At 31.4% G+C, this 22817-nt stretch overlaps 1 protein-coding gene across 1 annotated transcript in view; it reads left to right on the forward strand.

Moving 5' to 3' along the window:
- Positions 1–391: 391 nt before the first annotated feature.
- LOC121129083 (uncharacterized) overlaps positions 392–22817 on the forward strand; it is a 52549-nt gene continuing 30123 nt past the window's right edge. The window contains exon 1 of the mRNA XM_040724754.2: positions 392–1603. Within this exon, the coding sequence (XP_040580688.1) occupies positions 979–1603 (625 nt within the window). The 5' untranslated portion in view covers positions 392–978. The remainder of the gene's footprint in view (positions 1604–22817) is intronic.

Consider the following 22817-nt stretch of genomic DNA (forward strand, 5'->3'; position numbering starts at 1 on the left):
TAATGAAAATTACTAATTGATGAGTGGTAATAAGAATAATTTTCCCAGGGCGAGTAATCCGACGGCAAACTTTCCTAGATCCATCAAAAATAACATTGAATGAGGTTCTGTTAATTAAAAGCTACACCACGAGACTTTATTATTTACTTATTAATCACCGGCTGATTAGAGGACGGATAGCTACTTAGGTTTGTAAAAAGAGTAAGCATTTATCAAATAGTTAGCTATAATAAATCTCCCTTTGTTAAGTATTTTATTTATTAATTATTAGTATTACACCACGTTGCAAGGTTTGTCATCAAAAGCCACAAAGTACAAAAATATCATTAAAAAATCCGCAAATAGACAGACATTTACAATGAAAAGGGGGAGAGAGATAATAAAATAAAAAGAAGAAAAGTAAAAGGGGAAGAAGGAGGAGGGAGGCCGTGACTTGTGAGATACGCCCGGAATACTCGCACTCCTTTTTATAGTACTACACTTCTATTCTGGTAGTAGAGTACTAATAAGTTCTAGTACTAGTGTCTTTCTCAAGGTAGATGTGTGTGTAAGTGTGTTATTACTTAGTTACACACACCACAACACTCATAAAATAGTACTGAGGTTCCTCTTTGGTTTGTGCTAATAGACGTGTGCACATATATTTTTTGAACTTAGTGAAAATATTAAAGTTTTGACAGATTTGTATTTTGACTTTTACTTCACCGTTTTTCCGGGAGGCGTGGATCATGTTGTGTTGCATGGTTTAGCTGTTGTTATATTTAATTCAATGGTTTTTACGAATTGATGCTTTGACAAGAAAAATTAGAATATAATATTTATTCTACGAAAATTCACGTGCTGCTTTCTCCTTCGCAAATCTCTCTCTCTCTATAGAAATCAAATTGAATTGTTTTTCAATTTTCATCGTTGTTGACTACTGTCAAATGTGACATCCCTGAACGATCCAGTCCCAGTCACCCATCCACTTCTCCAGACATGATGATGATGGACGCAGAAATTAATTTTGCGGCACAGTGCCTTGTTGCACTATCCAAAGGGAAGCAGCAGGTCCGCTCCTTGGAAGAGCCCCTTCATAAAAATAAAAACCCAGGAGGAGTTGCTGTAGAAGCATTTTCGGAAAACCCTTTGGATCTTAGCCAAAGCGGTGGAGGCAGCGGCTCTGAAAGGACCTCAATGACTCAGGATGGCTCTTCCAATCTCTTTATGATTGCTCGGATACTCACGGATTTAAATCGTGTACGACAGTGGGATCCATCTCTTCCTCCAGGGAGTACAGACTCTGAGAATCACAATATCCTTCTACATCCTCATAGTCCCTTAGTGAACAATTCAACAACCTCCTCCTCCCTACCCTATCCCACAACGGCTCTTGTTAAAAATAACAATAATGTTGTTCTCAGTTGTAGTGCCAATCAAACTGTAAATATCAATAATACTAGTGTTGCCGTCGGGTCCAGTCCAACAAACATTCACAACTCCTCTAAGGGCGAGTCCCCATCTGATAAATCAAAGAATAAAACACATCGCTGTCATGAAGATGGCTGCAATAAAGTCTACGGAAAGTCCTCGCATCTCAAAGCACATCTTCGAACTCATACCGGTAAGCCCCATCCATTCTTAGTAAAACAAATATGCCATTAATTCATACGGAATTTTTATAAAATACTCATCTCATTAACTACAACTTACCTGGATATAACTTGAGTCCAATCATCTTCTTGATACTTTAACTATTGCGACAGAAGATTTTGTCATATTTGATTTCCCTTATTAATATATGACCCATTAACACAAAAGCAAGAAATCAGGACAACTTTTCTTCATATTGAGTCTATATTCCACTTGTACTCTTCTACGAATGAATTATTGTTTATTTCTTTAAACAAATTCATCTAGTCCCTTTCGGGAACGTAGCAAATTCCGCTTAAAAATCACGAAAATTATAATTCGTACGTGGTGAAAAATAATTCGATTTCATTCGAAAGGATATATTAAATTACATTAATCAAATGAAGGCTCTAAACCAGGGATGTCCAACCTTTTAACATAAAGCCCCCATTGCCACTTTAAATATTTGAAAGGGCCACAGAATCTATTAAATTAAATTTCATGAAAAATGGCTTTAGAAAACAAAACTATTCAACAGATATATTTATTTCAAATTTAGACCAAATCTTATTTTTTAAAAACAAAACTGCTTAAAGAAAGGTCAATCTGACAATCCTGTTCAGAAGTGTCTACATGATTTGATCGAATGGTCTTCTTTTTTAGAAAATAAATCCATGAAATAAATTATTTTTGTTTTATCAAAAAAAAAATCGCCAGAGCTATATTTTTTCCAAAAATACTGCTTGAAGTGAGAATGAGTAGTTGGTTGCACTTAATCATTAAGCGAGCCGCATGTTGGGCATTCCTGTTCTAAATTATTTATAATTTACATACATTACTGGGTATTTCTAATAAGCCCCAAATTGATTGAAATATTATTGAATCATGAATCACATATTATATTTTTCATTTAATATATATTATAAATATTTGTTTTTTAATTAACACATTTAAAGTATCTCCTGGACCCCAGGAATGATAGTGTCCCAGACTTAAATGTGTATCTTGTTCCTTATTCTACCCGTGGGAGGGTGACATTCGCTCACATGGGTTTTCATAATGTTTATGTATCTATGTAGTTTGTAGTTTTGAATAGGTATATATTATTTTTGGAAAAATAACTATTTATTTATGCATCGTATGTGTGTACGTACGTAGAAATTCAAGGGCAAAAATAAGAAAATTCTACACGCATTGCTATAAATAGTACATTTAGGAAAATTATAATATGTGAATTTTTCTTTCAGAGAAAAAGACACTCACAAATCTTCATCGAATATTTTTAGATCTCTCCCTTGAAACGGGTCTGTTTATATCCCTATAAATTTTCATAGGAATTTGGAGTATATACGTATATAATGTACATATAGAAAAAAATCATGGGTAACTGTTATTTTCCTTCTTAGGTATTAAAATCCAACCCATAGTTGAAAAAGAGGAGAAAAAATCTGTTTTTATTCTTATTATTTTCTTAGACACTCAGATTTAAAGTCGATTATTATAATACCTACATAACTGTTCTATGTATTCTTTTCATCACTGATCAGGGTAGGTAACTAATAAACCAATGCATAGACTTCTATTATGTTATGTACATACTTTTGCACCTATTTAACAAGTAATAGAATCAGATCTTACTGAGTGCTTTGTTTGTAAAATACTACACCTTAGAAACGTCATATTTTTTAAGGAGGTAACTCGGAGTCAGTTTTGGTAATTCTTTATAATAACCTACTATTGGTACATGTAACGTAACCCAAATGTTCAATTTTGTCAAGGAAAAACTCATTAATCTAGGGATCTCAAGTTTTCACATGAGTTCTGAATAATGAAGAATAATTAATGCATGCAAAAAAAAAATATATATATATATATTCATTCGATGCTTATTGAGAGGGTTTTATGACGGGGATGGGATGTTTCATTTTGAAACATTCTGGTTCTAAGTAGTAAAAGACGTTGGTGCTCGTCCTTGGGTGAGTAAATGTTAAAAGACACTAGACTAAATTTCTGAGTGCTTCTCTAACAAATGAACTGTCGTATTTGGTTTGGAAATAGCTAAAACTTGCTTAACTTTATCCATATATTTAAATTTTGGGTGCAATTACATATTTTTAGCAAAATGTTCGGAAGTTTTTTGTTTTTTTTAAAGAGTGGCAACCTTTTTTCGCAGAGTCTACCGCACGATTTGATTTTTGGTCCAATTAAAAGAGAATATATGTTATTTTTTAATCATCTTATATCCTTACTAATCGGGGGTAGTGAAATTATGTCTAGGCGTGTAGATTTACTCGATATTACTCGAATAACTTGGGTGAGTTTCCAAATTAATAGTACACTGCTAAGTCTGATATTTTGAACTATTTTAAATTATGATACGTGAGAAATGTACTTTGTGGGGTGAGAGCATGATTCTAACTCCTTGAGAGCCCTAGTAATACATCAGAAGAAGTATCACCAAATCTTCACTCCTCATCCAAATGATCATTTAAGGCAATGCTATTTAATACTATGTTAAGAATAAACTCACTAAACTATGTGTTTGTTGTTGTAAACAAAATCAGAAATTATGCAAACATACACATGACCTTTTTGAATTCCATAGCCACTCCTTTATTTATATATTTTTGCATCATATATGCAACGCCCCTGCTCTGTTGCAATGACTGCTTGAACATTCTATAATATGGTGTTCGATTTTTCTACTTCTATCCCCAGTGTTGTTCATATCCTGGATTGGTTGAATTCCATTTAGTAACGATTGTTCAGTTGTGAAGAATTTCCATCCGTTTTCTATTTCTAAAGACGATATAGGACAACATACTGAAAAAGAGGGACTTTTTGATGTATAATAATAGCCAGAAGGGCACCCTCTATCTAATCAAAACCTGACATTACCTCAGATTGTAAACACTAAGAGTAAGAAGGGATTTCTGTCGAAAAATTCAAGTTACTCCCTGGCATAATTTTCTTCTAATAATAAAGTTTTTACATTTCATAATGTTTTCAGTCATAAGAATCGTTTAAAATTCAATGAGGTTTTGCGGTAATACTGACGCTTTACTTCAGCTGACAGGACATGCCAGACGTCAAACACTGTGTTACCTCACTAACACAAAAATATATGGGGGGTTTTGTTGTCAGCTGTCAATATTTCTTCTTTTTTCTCCGAATCAATATTATGCACGTTCATTGGTTCAATAATTTTTAGATATTGTTCTACTGCGAAACAATTACAAACAAGCTAACAACCAACTGATTTTGGTACTTTTTCTGTTTCATTTTGGGGAAAGGTTGCGTGGTACAATGAAAATACGTCATTGCTTCATCCACTAGGGAAGAGTCCTTGAAAACATAGTTGCTTTATCACATAGGTACAAAATACATAGTCATTTCTGATTATGGCTTTAGAAAAAGATACAAAAATGCATTTCAGAAATTATGTATTATATAAAGGCGGAAAAAAGAAAGTTGAAATTAACTTCTTCATGAAGCGGAGATCTCCTCTTTGTGGGCGGATGTGTTGTTTTACACAGTTGTTAGGTAGAAGTTTTGCGCTTGTTTTCTATGTCAGTGATTCCCAACCTTTTTGTTTGCTGCAAAGTTCTAAAGGATTTTTTTATATCTTGGAATATATTATCATTAAAACAACTAAATTTATTATTTATGTAAACCCCTGTTTTTATTTTTCTACATGCTGTTGTAAAATTCTATCAATAAATTAGTCTAATTAGTAATTATTAGGAGCTGCAAATTGCACTTAAGTTAGTAAAAATCTATCTTGACACCTTTAAGAATTCAGGTCATATCGGAGCCCAATAAGGCCTCACAAATCAAATGAAGAAACGAAACTATAGAATTACACTACTGGGTGTCTAGCTAGCTATGCTGCAACTCTCATGGGCAAACGTGGGCATTTAGGCAGCTGATTTTTTGTTTTGTTCGATAGTTTGTTTAAACATGCACCAGTTGGAAAAATATGGAATCAATTGACTAATTCGCTCTTCAAAATATTTTGAAAAGGCACGGAACCCTCATTGGAATACACCCCGGGAGTGGTAACGAAACAATCGAGCAAGGTGAAGCTCTGGATTGCCAATGGGAGGCCTTACATGTGGAAACATAACTTGCCTCCCTATCACACCTCGAAAAAGAGTATCAAATGGCTTCAATATATTTTTGACGACTTTATCCCTCCAAACTCGTTGGATCTAAATTCGATGTTTTTTTTGTGTGTGGAGTGCGATCAAACGACGAACCAATCAAACCACCTCCAACACGAAAAGGCAGTCGGATCAAGAAGGTGTTCCATGATTTGCCAAGGGACCAAGTGGCGAAGGCCTGTTCGCCCTTTCGGCCACGTATAAAACAGTCTCTAAATGAGGGCAAAAACGCGTGCTGGAGTTGATTTTATTAAATACATTTAATCAAAATCCATCAAGCTTTCAGAATTTGGTTTTATTTTTTTAATATGATAACTGGTTGGAGAGGAAATTGCGCTTATAAAAAAAATATCTGTATCTTGGTACAGATTGTGTAATTCAACTTATCCCATAAATTAAATTACAATTTTCATAATTGATCGAAATAAGAAATTGGTAAGCACATATTATGTACAGTGGAGATAATAAGTATTTGATCCCTCGCTGATTTTGCAATTTTGTCCTCTGACTAAGGAAAGAACCGTCTATATAATTTGAATTGTAGGGTTATTTTAAACGGTGTATCTAGGAAGGAAAATCCCCCCTCCCCCCAAAAAAAACCCCAAAAAAACAAAGGAGCGTTCAAGAAGAAGCACATCAAGACTGTGGGGTTTCCTAGAGACTCTCCGGACCTCAATCCCATAGAAAATCCTTATGAGATTTGGCAAGGGATCTCATTTCCACCCCTATATATACATCCTTGTTCTCTTTTTCAAGATTGTTTTAGTGTTGATGCAATTCATATACATGTATATTTTATACTTAAATATTACGTAAAGCTTTATTTTCTTTTTTATATTTCCATCTTTACCTATGGTTATATAAATAATAAAATCTATTTTAGCTCTTGATTTTCTTTTCTTTATCGTTTGCCAAACCTGTTCATTATTTGATTGACTGCCTGTAATATTTTTTGCCATGATTTTGGCTTAGATATACATGATACTCGTACATGCTTTAGATACTGTTTGTACATTTGCAGTACGGGGATATAATTTGCCTATTTGTGACGTTGTGTTAATATATTGGCTTTTAATGTGTTAAAACAGATCCCTAGAAATTCATTGTGGGGGGTACTTACTACACATGTTCTCAATAAAGTATAAATGATAACAAGTGTGTATCATTTGTCATGTGGAGTGACAGAATGAAAGGCTAGAGCTTGCTGTAGAGGTGCTGATATACTTAGGTATAAACAATATTTTGTATGTTATTGAAGGGAATAACTAATTTATACTTTTCCATTTTGTAGAACTAAGTATTATTTTCAATATAATTAAATTATGTAATAAGCTACGACACAAGTCGTTTAGGAGAGGGGCGTAACAAGTAAGTAGGTTCTTGCTACTTCCAACTGTTTTGTTTGTTTTTCTCTCTCTCTTGAATCCACGTTGTACACTAAAGCATTTACTTTTTGTAGTTTCAGTCTGAAGTGTGTTGATATTTCAAAGTTGTTATCATTATCATTTTGTTCTTTAAGAGAGAACATACCAGTATGAAGTAATTACTAGTGATTGAGGATTTCTTATAGAGTCTTAAATGTAAGTCCTTTTTGGACTTAGTAGAATTGAAGTTCCACACAGGACTATGGAGTCTGACCCGGAAAATTTGTACTCACCACAAAAATTATTATACTTTATGTAAATAGAACTTATAAGGCTTATATTGAGTGTTGAATGCTTATAAATTATAGGTATTCACTCATTTAGGTATAAATTTACTTCAAAAATTTCAAACGTGCTCTATAGTCTATACAATTCCCGAACATCTCTCTAGTCAAAATTATTATGTTGTGTAGAGTATAGCCATTGGCTATGCTAGTTCCTTACTTAGTCTTCTAAATAGTCAATGTCATGAGTGTAATGTTGCAGTACGAGGCTGTGTATATTGTTGTTCCTCGGTTAAGAGTCCATACATTATGTACAGAAACTTATGTTAGATTTTGATCCATTTCATTTGTTGTTTATCTTGTTAAATATCTTATATTCCAAATATTTTCGTTATACCCGGCACAATTATTTACAACATATTACTAAAACCAACCTCTAGCCTTAAATTAAATCTATATTTAAAGTCTCTAGACTCAAATGACTCAATAGTACTTATACAGGCTATAAAATATATTAAAAATTGTTTGTTGAAGTCAGATTCAGGCATTTTATGTATCAATTCCGCAGCCCTGGTTCCATATTGGATCGTTCATATTCAGATTAATAATTAGTTCATACATGTAGGTATATGTAATTCATTTTTCAACTAGTTCTTCACCGATTTATTTTTATTATTGAATGAATTATTATCATTATTTGATTCGTTGAATGTTTGAACACTTTATTTTCTTAAAGTTTCGATAAAGTGTTATATACTTCTTTAGTTGAACGTACATTTCAAGATCCCATCTACATCACTATCCAAAAAAGTAACCAATTATTTCGTCATTTATCTCTCTTCTAATTCTTTTTGGTAACGATAACTCACATATTTTTCGACTTCCAAGTCTCTTTGGTTGATCTGACGAACTAAATTATAATCTTTTATCTATTAACTATCAAAATTTTCTCATAATTCATTTAATTATCCAAACCAGAAAGTTCAAGTGACAAATGTATTAGTATATTTAGTATTAATGAGTATACGATGGCATGTTTATTAAATGACGATGCCTTCAAACTTGCTGCGCCATCTAGCGTTCAAACAGACAAACTTATCAAGGAAAGTGTGACTAAAGAGACTATGAGGGCAAGAGTTGTCAAGTACATCAATCAAGAATGTCTTTTCTTATCTATAATTCTGATTGGTCAAAAAATTCTGTATGTGCGCTATATTCATCTCTTTCACAGTTCATTATTATCGTGTCTTTTGACTAAGATTCATCTAATGTAATTTAATACAAGTCAACGCTTTGGACAGGCTATTATATTTTTCTTTAGAATAAACCAAAAGCAACCACTATGAATTAAAACCATGGTTCATAGGTTCTGAATCCTGATTATGCTCTAAAAAATTATACATTTATTTTAAAACGAAAATAAATAACCCTAATCATCCACGAAGGGTATTTTTATTCTATATTATTTGAGCGAGGTTAAGTGGATCCTGAACATAACTAATATACATAATATATAGTTTTGTTTACTTTTTATTTCAACCATGATGTCTTCTCTTTACTTTTTAGTCTCTTTCAGTGTGGATTGTCTGTGAGTAGAAGTTTTAATTTTTTTGCCGATAAAAATTGCAATTACTCCGTTTATATCCAACAAATTAAGGTTATTTTGGGATTCTTGCATTTTTCAGATAAAATTACATAATGATTATTATATAAAAATACAAAACTATTTTTTTTTTTTTATCTTTCGTACTCTTTATTAGAGATAATAATCTTTAGTTAATTGAAAATATTGTATTAAATAGCTTCTTCTAATTTATCTAATTAATCACTAACTCTCCAGATAAGTAATGTAACTACTATTTACATTAGCCTTACTTCTGTCTTATCATCTAATGAACTCTTAATGGGAAGAGATAAGACTTCTCGCTCTCACTCTCTGAACTTGGGATTTCTCTCTTAAGCAACAATATCTCATATTACGATTATGTAACCCTCTAAAAAATATGGAATTGCCATGTGTCTTTTTTAAGTATAGAACATATGAAGTATGTAAACACGTTTTCCATGGGTAATACAAATCAGCAAAAATAAAGAATAAAAAAAATCTGACCAATTAACATTATTCATCAATAATTTCCGAGTTCATTAAATAATAATAATTATTAATGTTGTTGAAGATAATTGTTGCTAAGAATTTCACGTACAATTTTGTATTATAAGTGCATATGAAATAGTTATACATACAAGCCTAAACCTCAATATCCTGTCAACCCTGAGATAAAATGTTTATGAGGTAGGTCTGCAAGATTATATATATAATTAAAAGGATATAATACAAAAATTAAGTTTTTAGGAAAAAAAATTCAAAAATTAAATTTTTTCAAATCGTTTTTTCTAAAATCCATAGCTATTCTCAATAAAGTAATTTTTTTGGAAGAAAATTTCAGAATTTCACAGCTGTTGACAAAAAATTACATTTCTTTCAAAATTTAAATTTCTAATATTTAATTTTTTTTCGAAAAAATGTGGCTTATAATGTTGATATTATAGTCATTTGTGATGAAATAGTCAAAAACTACACCATTAGTATATATGGTATATTACATGGAATATTCAACTATTGCATGATCCTCATTTCAAGCACTGTAAATCTTTCATCTAACATTATTCATCTCATTTTTTGGTTGGAACTTGTACAATTTGCTTGTATATTTATATATATATTTAAAATTGATCATTACATAGAAAACATTTTTTTTTTTGCCTCTGTTGCAGAAATAAGTAGCATCATATTAATTATATCAATTTATCAAAACCGGATATATGTCCATACATAATTTGCTAACAACAAATCAAAGGTTATACAATGATTTAAGCATACATAGGGTGTACAATTAGTGTTGGCTGTCGATCAGGAAATCCTAGACCGGCCGGAGAACGATAAAATTTTAACTAACCCAGGACCAATTTTAGTCTTCTCGTTGTATAAAGTACTAAAGAGACAACAACAACTAAAAAAAATAGACAGATCCGGAACCAGAAAAAAAGAAAGGAATTTCTGTCCACGGTTACAGACTAGAGTCTGGTTTTGTTAGGTTCTATAAAAAAGATATCAGAAAGGAAATTTCGGTCCAAGGTTTAAATTTTGTTATATGTTGTTCAGAGCCAACAGTCCAGAAAAAATAACATAAGACTGAACTGAAACCAAAATTACAATTATTGACCGAGTCTCAAGACTATATAGTTCAAATATAATGTATACTATCGCCCAGTTGCACCAACCCAACTTAAATGTAGACTTGCAACGCATAAACGTCACAACAGTAGTCTTCAAATGCAAGCTTGGCTTAACTTTAAGTCAATTTGATGTAATTATTTAGTATAATTACAGTGATTGATCTTGGATTTCGTATTTTAATACTAAAGTGGAGAAAATATATGGCTTCATGTGTCATTTATGTCTACTCACTATAGAAAGAACTATCTATAATTTGAATGCTAGTAGGTTTATTTTAATAATAGTGGGAGACACAAAGTTAGTGTTTACAAGTTGAAACATGCTGAGTATAGCGCACCAAGAACAACATATTCCTTACTATCAAGTATGGAGTTCGAAACATTATTTTTGGGCGTGTTTCTCTGCTTAGGGAAAAGACGACTTCAAACGCTTCGAAGGGAGGATAGACAGGAACATTTATCCTGGGAATCTGAGACGAGTATCTCCTTGCCTCAGAGCAGACTACTGAAAATGAGTCGTGGATGGGTCTTTCAGAACGACAATTACCCAAAACATACGACCAACGCAAGAAAACAGTGGTTTGAGAAGAAGAACATTAAGTTTATGAAGTATCCTTTCCAGTTTCCGGAACTTAATCCTATGGAAACTTTTTATGGGTGGGCAAACTTACAAAATCGGCAGGGGATTAAATATAGTGATACAACGGTTTTTCTGGAATGGTATTCGGGAAAATAATGTTTAATTTGCGTTTCCGATTCTTATTTATTATTGGTATTTAACTATTTATTACTTTTCCAAATTATGAAGAAGAAAAAAATATTATATATTTAATTTTCTAAATTTTTTTCAACAAAATTTAATTTTATGAGAACAAGTGGGGATTTTCGAATTTTTTTCGAAACAGGTATTTTAAAAAAAAATCATTTCAAATATTTTGGAAATTTATCTCAAAATATATATTTTTTTAATTAATAGCTGTGGATTTTCAATTTTTCTCACAAAATAATTATTTGTTTGAGAATGGCCATAGGTTTTTGATTTTTTTTTGTGAATAGGTGGGGATTTTCGCGAAAAGAATTTAAATATCAAATTGTATATTTGAGTTTTTTGTCAAAAAAATTAATATTTGAAATTTTTTTTTCTTAAAAATTGAATTTTTTAACTATTTTTTTAAAATATAAAAGATTCAGAATCACCATCGGGATTTTTTTGGAATCGTCCCATCACTATAAAATACTTATTTCTTTCTCTGTATGACTGCCAAGTCGTCCTTTATAGATCCTTTTTATTTCTTATTACAAAAATGTATCTTATTTCGTGGGGTACATGCATATTTATGTACAGCATACCGAAAGAGGCACACCCTTGTCTAGTATGCGCAAGGTAGGTGTAACCTATTATCGTGTATCTAAGGAAAAGATGATGTTACTTATTCTCTATCAAGATAAAGGCGTTCACCTCCATTTAAGGCACGAGAAGCAGGAGGAAGCGTGAAAGGGAGAGTCGTTGTTGGGCTTCGGGTATGATGGTGCCAGGAAAAAATGACAAAAAAAACCAAAAAAGGAAAAGTGACAAATGGCAAAATTCTTCTCAGCTGATATCAAATAAAAATGAACAAACAAGATAGCGGTTCCACTGGAAGAAGTACTTATCACTTAATTCTCCGTTATCGTTTATAACATCATTACAGAGGCGTCTGAATGATTATATACATATATATGGTAGGGCTTGTTTTTAGAATTTTTTGAAAAAAAAAAGCAAAAATTTGATTGTTTTTAAACAAAAAATTAACAAAAATCCTTAGTTATTCACAAAATGTTTCAAAAATTAAATTTTTTGGAATAAAAATTTCAAAATTTAATTTCGAATATTAAATTTATTGAAAAAAAGTTTTTTAGATATTTATTTTTTTAGAATTTTTTTTTTTTTTTGATATTAAATTCTTTAAAAAAAAGTTATCTTTTTGGAAAAAAATTTCAAATATTAAACTTTTTTGGAAAAAAATTTCTAAAATAAAATTTCAAATATTAAATTTATTCGGAAAAAAAAATCAATGGTCCATAATAATTCACAAAAAAATTAAGTTTTTGGGAAAAAAATTCCAAAATTAAATTTCAAATATTAAATTAAAAAAATAAAAAATGACAACTATTTTCGCCTAAATTTTTTTCATCCTCAGCAAAAAACTTTCTAGTAATAAGTAAAAATTCCTTTAATTTAGGAGGGAGTCTACAATCCCTCCAACACAACCTCTACGGATACTCCTGCATTAGGCATGATGGATTATTTATTTTGGACCAGACTCATCCTAACCTATTTTATACAACACTGGATATATTTATGTCGTATACAAGCCATTTTTTTGAAACAAGTTGCTACAAAAAAAAACAGATCGAATAAATATTATTAATGCAATAATTTTTGTCCTTTTTTTATAATTAAACATTATGGATTGACTTATAATACTTCTGTGACACATTATGTAGTTCAAATGTATAACATAATACTCGTAAATACATTTTATATACTTCATTTTAATAGATCAAAAGGAAATGTAGCATCAACTCAAAGATATTCAGTCATTAAAAAGACTGATATAATTAAATGAAACGTAATAAGACGTATAAGAAATTGTAATTTGTACAATTTGCATATAGTAAATACAAGTTACAACTTGTAAAAAGTATGAGCTTTTTCCCTTTTTAAACACTTTTATGCACATTCATATATACATAGATCATGCTGTTAATGAATTCATTATCATAAGTAGGTACACTACTTTATTATCAGCTGTCAAATTTTCAAAATTTTGCTCAGTTTTCTGAACGTTAATTCCAAGTAGCTCCGATTTTTAAACTCTGAACTAGTGTTCCCAACAATTAATGATGGAAAAACTATTTGATAGTTGAGCCGAATTGGCTAATTTTGTGCCTCTTTCCCTCTTTTATTTTTTTGGAAAAAAGGTTGCGAGATACATATAAATGTAACGATGACGTGATTTTATACTTATGTATGCACTAGTGAAGATCATTTTTTTCTCTCGATTCCGCTTTATCTAAATCTATACGGGGTGGTCCATTGAAATTTGAACACGACTTCACCTTTCGGGTACATGTCGAGAGGAAGTCCTGCAGTGTTCGTCATTGAAGCAACGGATCCCTCAAAGCCATTGTCAGCCAGCACTGGGACGCCATGACAGAGGACTACATCTGCTGTGGATGGCTGGCCTTCTGTCGTCGCCTGGAATCCATCATTTTCAGCTAGGGGCTGTTACATTAATGATTAAGAGAGCGGAGACAAACGTCTATTTATAGTATTAATTTTGTTGAAATTCTATTGTTAATTAATAAATTTTATCTTGTTGAATTTTAAAATTCAAAGTGTACAGATTTTAATGGACCACTCGGTAGACTGATGTTCTCACGTTATTGTAGGTCAATTTTACAATTTTAAAACTCACAAGAGGTCATCAATAATTCATATATAGAATGGGTATAGAACCATTTTTAATGAAACCGATCTAGACAGATTATTTTTTTTTTTGTAACATAGATCTAGAACGAATGTTTCTTGGAAACCGATATAAAATGATGTATTCTTTGAGATCGGTCCAATGGAACTTCTTGTAAGGATTGTTTTAGTTTGGTCCACTAAAAATCGTACGGTCTCTGACTGGGCTAGGATTTTAGATCGAACACATACAACTAACACATTGACAAATAGGTACAAAACAAACCCTCAAATAAATTCCAAGAACAACGTTGTTTTTTCAATTCAATTTTTGGACAATGTCCAAAGACTGTGTCCACACATCACTGATTACTACATACATATTATGTACATAATATGTATGAGACATCAATCTCCCCATTTGTTCACTTGTTTTCTTATCTACATATGTGGTGAGTTAACACAAAAACAATCTTGAGCAAAAATCAAAAATATTACTTTACATGTATAATGCTGGGAGATTTTTTTTAAACCGTCAAAATTTTCACTATTTAAAAGAGAATCTTGCCTGGGCAACATGACATATGTAGTTACCTAAGACAAATAATTCCAAAGTATTTTTGATGCAGTGCAATAATTAATAGCCATTTATTGGGGTTTTCGAAACTAACCAAAAGTAGGATACTTGATATACCAGGAGGAGACATGATACAGGGTAGGAGGAGACATGTTACAACAGGACGAAATATGTAAAAACTGTCATTTGTTATATTCAAGAATTTATTTTACTTTTTATTACAGTTTGTCAGCATAAAGTAAATACTTATAATTAACAAGTCTCTTTCATAGTCTTGGAATCAGAATAAATGATGTGAACTAAATATTGAAACTAATAATATATTATATTACAAATATGTTGACTAATTGAACAACATCCTAGACTATGACATTTAAAAACAAAAAATTAAAATCTTATGTTTTATATTAGAAATATATCTCAAAAAACACTTACCTAAAATGTTTACTTTTTGTGTCAAAATTATCTATAGCTGTAAGCATAAAGCAACCCCGGGTTTTATGATGATTTGATAAACAAAGGATGACATTCAATTATATAAGAACGGGGTGGTTAGATAACTTTACATTTTAAAGTTATAGGCAGTGTAACATGAGTCTCCTCCGTAGCAAGTATCCTCACTTTCCCCTATATACTGTCCAATATTTCATAGACATGTTTGTGTGAATTATATGCATATTATTCAAACTTTGTGAATAAGTTGTTAAGAATGCCATGAATTTGAACTATAGTTCATAATCCTTAATTAATTTAAGACCATCCTTGGGGCTCTAAGTTGATATTTTTACTACGGTGTAGTTCCATTAGATTTCAACAAATTTTCAATCAATTTTATTACCACTACGAGAAAAATGTATTTTAACTACGCTGTTGCATAGAGTATCAATAAATATGATGTCCTATAAAAAAAATTTAAATCGACCAACCAGTTAGTGAGATATTGCTCTTTTTAAAATCTTAACCACTAGGTGGCTCTCACACATTGAAAACCTTTAATCACTGATTTTAGAGGTCATTACTTATAATATAAATATGATTTTGCTATCAAATTATGTTTTTCTGAGTGAGGAACTTGAATTTGCGCCACCTATGGGTTAAGATTTTAAAAAGGACCATATCTTGCTAACCGGTTGGCTGATTTTAAAAATATTTTATTGCAAGTGCCATTTTTAAAATATTTTTTTACATAATTCAACTATGGGTATATTGCATATGTTGAAATATAATGGAAATACCCTAGATAGAATGTACATATATTCAAGAAATCTTAATTAAACTCTCTGAAATGTACTTAAAAATACAACTGGATGCAAATGGTTAACATTGATTTGATGAAAATCAAAGTAATAACCACTGAAAATACGTACAAATGTCAATATTTGTAGAATTTTTCTTTTAATTTATCAATTACGGACGAGAAAAGTAGGATAATTAGAGAAAAATAAATTTTATTTCCATTAACTTTATTCCATAATATGTAAATATGATTCTAATAACATATTTTGAATTGATATTAGTGTCATATATCTACTATAAGTATAACTTTACACTTGTAAGTCCCCTGATAAAAACGCATAGGGTATTTATTTTAAAAACGGAGACAGATACAAGCCTTAGACAGGAATAAAAGTTGTTCAGAATTCTGAGTTACGCACCTGAGACTATATTTCATTATTATCAGACTAGATTCCAGGGCTTTGAATGACAAGTTTGACGTTTTCTAATAAGCGGATTTTTTTCATAAAAGAACATCGATTCCCTGTATCTCAAATTTTTTTAAAGGTATGGATTATCCATTTGAAAGTGCACCAAAAAAGTTAAAAATCCAAAAACACTCATTATTGTACTGATAGAAAAAGGGAGATCGTATATTCAATACGAGTTAAAAAAGAGGATTTAATAGGTTTAATCATAATTATTAATTTTTTCGATAGAAGAATAATAATGAAATTCTGTCTCAATTTTGCTAAAAAATATTCTAGCTTGTTTTTGTCTTGACGGTCCTCTTATATTGTATGAACATTTTATCATCTTTAACAAGAATAGATAAATAATAATAACATATACACAATATCCTTAGCCTACTTCTGTATCTTAATAAAGGAGGTTTCCGAATCCTCTTCTCCGTAGGTTGTTAGAGCCAAGCCCTACTTATAAAAGACTCTCTCCTTGGAACACTGTATATAGTTGTAGGTATATACACTGGTACCACGCCCAAAAATCTATGGTTGTACTATGTTTATATTTTTTATAAAATGTAAATAATTATTTCACAAAATAAAATAGCATTTCAATTCTACAATGTACACAGCAATTCTTATAACAGTTTCTTCTTCTTGAAAGGCGACTGAGTTACTTCTCAATGTTAAAAATACTATTAACATTGAGAATAATTAAAAAATAAATATTTGTAATTGCTTATTAGCATATGTTCTTAGTATATGGTAATAATACAATTATTATCCACAAAATCCTTTAAAAATAGTTGAATATTTTTTGTCAAAATGAATGGTCAATGATGATAGTATTAGGTTATACAGGATGGGGCAATAATACTTCCATTTTCATAATGTGTTGCAATAGAAAAATGGAAGAAATAGTTGGTGTGGTTTTATGCTAAAGGAAAGATTTAAATCTTTTCTTGGAAATACAGTCAGTCACTGTCATGCCATGAACGGGTGTCAAATCTGACAGAATATTTTATTAAATTAAACTAATTATAAAAATCAATTATGTGATTCAATTTCTAATGTAAATAAACACGATTTTTTCGATTCATTTTCATCATTTGAAATTTGAAAAATTCTTTGAACGGGAATAAAGCCATTAATAATTATATTAGAGAGTTAAATTTAATATTATCATATCCCCTGTTACATAAGAATTCTAAATTGATAAGATTTGTTTAAATCGAGCAATTGGAACTAGATTTATTTAGGAAAACCCAACCTTTTTGAAGACATTTGCAGAATCGCCAATAACTAAACTACTTAATCCACTAATCATCCAGAATTATTTTAGGTAAGATGTGTTGTTTATTAATTTCTGCATCTGCTGTATAAAATAACCATCCCTCTAACCCCTTTCAATTTAAAGTTATTTAAAGATAAATGAAAGAATCCCTAGGTATTAAAGTACCGAACTAATGAAGGAGAAGAATCTGATATGAGTTCCAAAACAGTGTAAAACAAAACTTTCAATGTGTACGACGTTCATTGTGAACAAAAATAAAACTTTTTTGATTGATGAAACTTATTTTATTGCCTCCCGGAAAAAGGAAGTTATGTTTCCGATCAGCTTTATTTGATGATGGCTTTGGGTGGGTGGATGATTGTTATGGTTTGTGAGGTGATTCTTTGCCTCCGTTTCTCACATTAACATATACATAATATATACTTAGATATTATTCTTTAAATGAACCGTTATAAAAGAGAGAAATGTATTTATAATTATTTTTTTTTTGGGGGAATGTGTGGTTCAAGTCTCTCTATCTCTCTCTTTCTTTTTGAAGGTTATGGGCGTTGTGAATATAATAGAAGTACATAGGCACGATAATTATTAATACCAACTACGTTTTGGAAGCGGAGAGGGCTTTAGGGCCTTGTACAGAGTAAGAAGGGAAAACAGAATAACAAAAAGAAAACAAAAAGTGAAATGCAGTTTTTATATGTATTTATTCGTGTTGAGTTGCGTCTGGAAATCTGAAACCGGATTGAGACCCTTATGATTTTATGAGGATTAAATGAGTTTGGTCCACATAAAAACTTCGTTTTGTACCGGGGTCAAAGAAAAAATCGGTTTGGATGATGACGTCAACTTTTCTTCCGAAAAGAAACGGAATAAAAACCCAAAATCTGTTTTGCACCTCTTTAAAAAAATTATTGAGAAACAAATGCCTTGCTACAAATTTTCTTATTACCCAACTTATATTGCATCACGCAACCTTTCATATAAAAAGAAACCGAAAGAAAGTCCCAAAATCACTTGGTGTATTTAGCCAATACTTTCCAACAATGGAACTATTATTCAATCATTGTAAGAAATTGTAGACTGCTTAAAAAGAGGTAATTTTAATTCGACCAACAGAGAACTGATTAGGAGAAATGAAGCAGAAACAATTACAGCTGACATAAAATACAGCCTATATTTTTGTGTTAACGCCCTAAGATTGGTTCAAATAAAAGATTCGGTTTGGTCTGTAACGGTCTCATTTAATGCTTGGTCCTCTCCGATTCCATTTATAAATTGTTGATGACGTCATGTGTTTTATAAAATTTCGTCTTATGAATTGAATGTGTTACATAAATCATATTTTTACAACTCATAGATCAGAATAAGGGAGAAAATCGCGCAATAGATTAAAAAAAGTGTCTAAATATTGAGACCGAAAAATTTGGTCCACGATTCAAAACAAATATCGGTCAAAATTGCTATAAAAAAATCATGTACATCAATAGCATTTATACTGCATGGATAATTATGTGTGTCTATTATATTAAGTGAACATATAATTTAACTAATTTTTCCTTCTCCCATTTTCTCCCAGTTTATACCTATACATTTCTGTTTATGTATATTATTGATAGAATACTGGTGGACCATGATGATATCGATTTCAATTATTAATATATAAGAAATTCTCCGAATATATACATATATATACAGGGTGGGGCTTCAAATCCAGAAGAATTTTAGACCTCTGTATCCTGGCAACTCATAAATCTATGTTAATGAAAGTATAATATCAGATTTAGCCGAGAAAATGGTATAGGAAAATGCTTTACGGTCATTATTGTGTACTTTGTGACGGGCATTACCCTTAGAATCCAAATAACTATATCGATAAGGATGCTAGAGACCGGAAATCAGGTGCGTCCACAGGATTATATATATAGATGTTGGTTTTTTTGGGGGAGGGGGGAGCTTTGTGTTTGGAATTTTGTAGAAAAAAATTACAAAACTTAAAATTTTTTGAAAAAATTAATTTTTAGGCGGGGAAAAAAAATCCAAAAATCGATGGTTATTCACAAAAAATTGAACTTTTCGAGAAAAATATTCAAAAATCCACAGTTGTTTAGAAAACTTAAATTTAAAAATAAACAATCAAAAAGGTATAGTTATTCACTTTATAAGCCCAATTCCTGTAGACGCCCCTGGGAATTGATCGATACATATCCGGTATCGTGCTATAATTTAAATTTGTGCTTTTTTGCAAATCGGGTTATTTATCACTAAACAAAACCCCCAACATTTTGGAAGACCTGTATGTTTTGTGCAAAGGAAATGTGGTCTCCTATCTCCCCGTATCTGAACCTCTTGGACTACTACATATGTGTGTCTTGGAGAGTCCAATTAACGTGCATATAACATTGTTGAATCCTTGGAGGCTTCCATTCTCTAGGCAGTCAACAACATGGACCAGGAGTTTCTCATATATGTGTGTTTCAGATTGGAGTTTGGTTGAAGGTGCTTGGTTTGAGTGATGTACTTCACCATAATAAACCCGGTCAAAGTTATTGAATTGCTGAATTGATTTTGGTGAAATAATTGTAATATACATTTAGAGGATTTAAAATCTCCACCCTGTATATATATTTATATATACATATGTAAAACGATCCCTTTATATTAAGTAGTCGCTATATATAACTTTTCTTCGCATAGATTTTCTTCTTCTCAAATAATCGTACATTATATATTATATAAATATATTTTTCCCAATTCAATCAGCTTTACTTCTTCTCTTCGATATATTTCTACTAATTCTTGGAGTATTACTCTCTACCGCCTTACGTCCCCTTCCATTTTTAATTACTTTCATCTCAGATTACGCTCTGAGATTTCTCTTGTATTCGATGTTCATATATGCACTTACAAATGTAGCCATCATGTTATTGTTAATCACAACATGAGGAGAAACCCCCCTATCCTTATTGGTATCACGTTTCATGAGAGTTCAGGATGTTAGCTTCTTATTTACTTAATGGTCTTTTTTGTTGCTCCTTAGAGCATGAACCTTTCAATTTACTGCTATCTAAAGATGATTGTTTTTGTGTTGATACTTTTTTTTCGGTTTGGTCAAAAGGGATTTTTTCTAGAACGACATGGACTGATATTCAGGTCCAGATCGTGATATCTGACTATAGAGGGATGTTTAATCGTTTTTTTCAAATCATGGATAGATTTTTTTCGGTCTATATACCGGGTGGTCCATTCACATATAAACACCTACTAATTCAATGAAGGTTGAGTGATTGAAATTAATTCATATTGCGATATATTAAAGCATAAACAATTAGTTACAAAGTAAAAGAAACCTGAGCTCTTAGCTAAGGTACAATTCGAAGAAAATGACACTTGAACGTGATTGACGAATTTCCATGCGTGCTCTCCAAGCAATTGTGCGTCTTCAGGACCACCGTCTATCCTGTCAGTAAGTCGGCTCTCTCAAAAAGGGAAAACTTGAGTAGGAGGGTTGGAGGGGGGAAATCAGTCCATTTTCTCATAAAAATGTTCTACCAACCGAAATTTTTTAATAGTATAAAACAAAATTCCCTTCGTTTGGGTGGATCCCCTGCTGATATACTTTATATGGAAAAGGTTTTTGTGGATCAGTGAAACAGTTCTCAATGTAGTGGGCTCCGAAATATAAAATCTTTGAATCGGTACCCCCACTCCGTGAACTGGACTTCATAAATGTATGACCCCATAAACAGAAGAGTAGACTTGTGTCGATCTTTATTTAGTGCTGAAGACTGCATTTCCGTCCAGTTCAGTCCTAAAACTTATAATATTTGGTCCTTGATGACAAAACTCAATTTCTTTTTTAATCAGATTTAGTACTGACAGTCCGAAGGACTGAATGGACCGATTAAAAATATGGAATGACAACACTACAGAGGAGGTAAAGAGAAAATGGACCAGACATTATTAAATAATAAAGTGAAAAGATTAAATAAGTACCAATAACTGGTTATATTTAACTACATATACAAACAGAAGATGTTCACTTGGGTTATATTTATGGTTATAGGTTAGGTTGTTGCTAAGATGGTTCTTGCTCCAAATACAAACTCTGTATAGCTATGCTGGCATCAAATAGACACTTTTATTCCTTTCCTCTTTGTCATTTAATTCATGGAATACAATATATGTGATGAGGCATGGGTCAACACCAAAACAATCTTGAATACAAATCAAAGAGAGTAAAAATACTCCCATTCATTTGTTTACAACATACTACTTATATAAAAAATAAATCGTTTATTTTCTTATATTGAATTTATTTCTCATTCGATTTTCAATCTAATTTATTAGCATGCTGTGTTTGTACACATGTTCACAACATATGTTGACAATTTCAGTCATTTTGTATTGTTTATTTGTTTTCTGACTGATAAAAAGATTAGTCGTCTTTTTGTGTGCTTTTATCAATCAAAAACTAACAAACTACACAAACATTGTGAACGTGAAAACCAATCTAAAAAAAAAGAGAATCGAATGCAAATTGAATTCGTACTTCGAAAACAGAGTTGCCACAGTTATACTTGGAAAAAGTAGTGCGACAACTCATTACTGACTACTCCTTCAAGAAGTAACTTAGTTACTTTACGGACTACTTGATTTTTAATATAACTTAGTTAGACTACAAGTTACTTTATTAGTTACATTCAGCAACATACAACCATTTATTGATATAGCATATATAGATATATTCTGAAGGTCATAGGTTGACCTCAGGTACTTCATGACTTCCTTTTCTGCAGAGTAGGTCTCCTCAGACTTTGGCTGAAAAGCAAAAAAGTCCATCTCGCCTTAGCTGGGACTTCTTTTTGTGTGTGTGTGGCTGCAAGCTCCAATCAATTAGAACATTATAGCTTGCCGCAGGTACGCTGCCATCATCATCACCAATGACAGAATATGTTGAGTGCCGTGTTGAGTGGTGTGGTGTATGCACCGTATGTCAACGAAACAGGTGCGTTATGCGGCCTTCTGATGCTTAATGTTCTTAGTGTTATTAGACTATCTAAGTGGGAGAGGAGAATTTTGAAGGAAAATGACAAAAATAGTAATGCACTGTGAACTGGTAAGTAACTTTAATTTGACTACTGCTTTGGAAATAGTAGTGTG

The sequence above is a fragment of the Lepeophtheirus salmonis genome, chromosome 14 (assembly GCF_016086655.4).
Source record: "Lepeophtheirus salmonis chromosome 14, UVic_Lsal_1.4, whole genome shotgun sequence".
Taxonomy (NCBI): domain Eukaryota; kingdom Metazoa; phylum Arthropoda; class Copepoda; order Siphonostomatoida; family Caligidae; genus Lepeophtheirus; species Lepeophtheirus salmonis.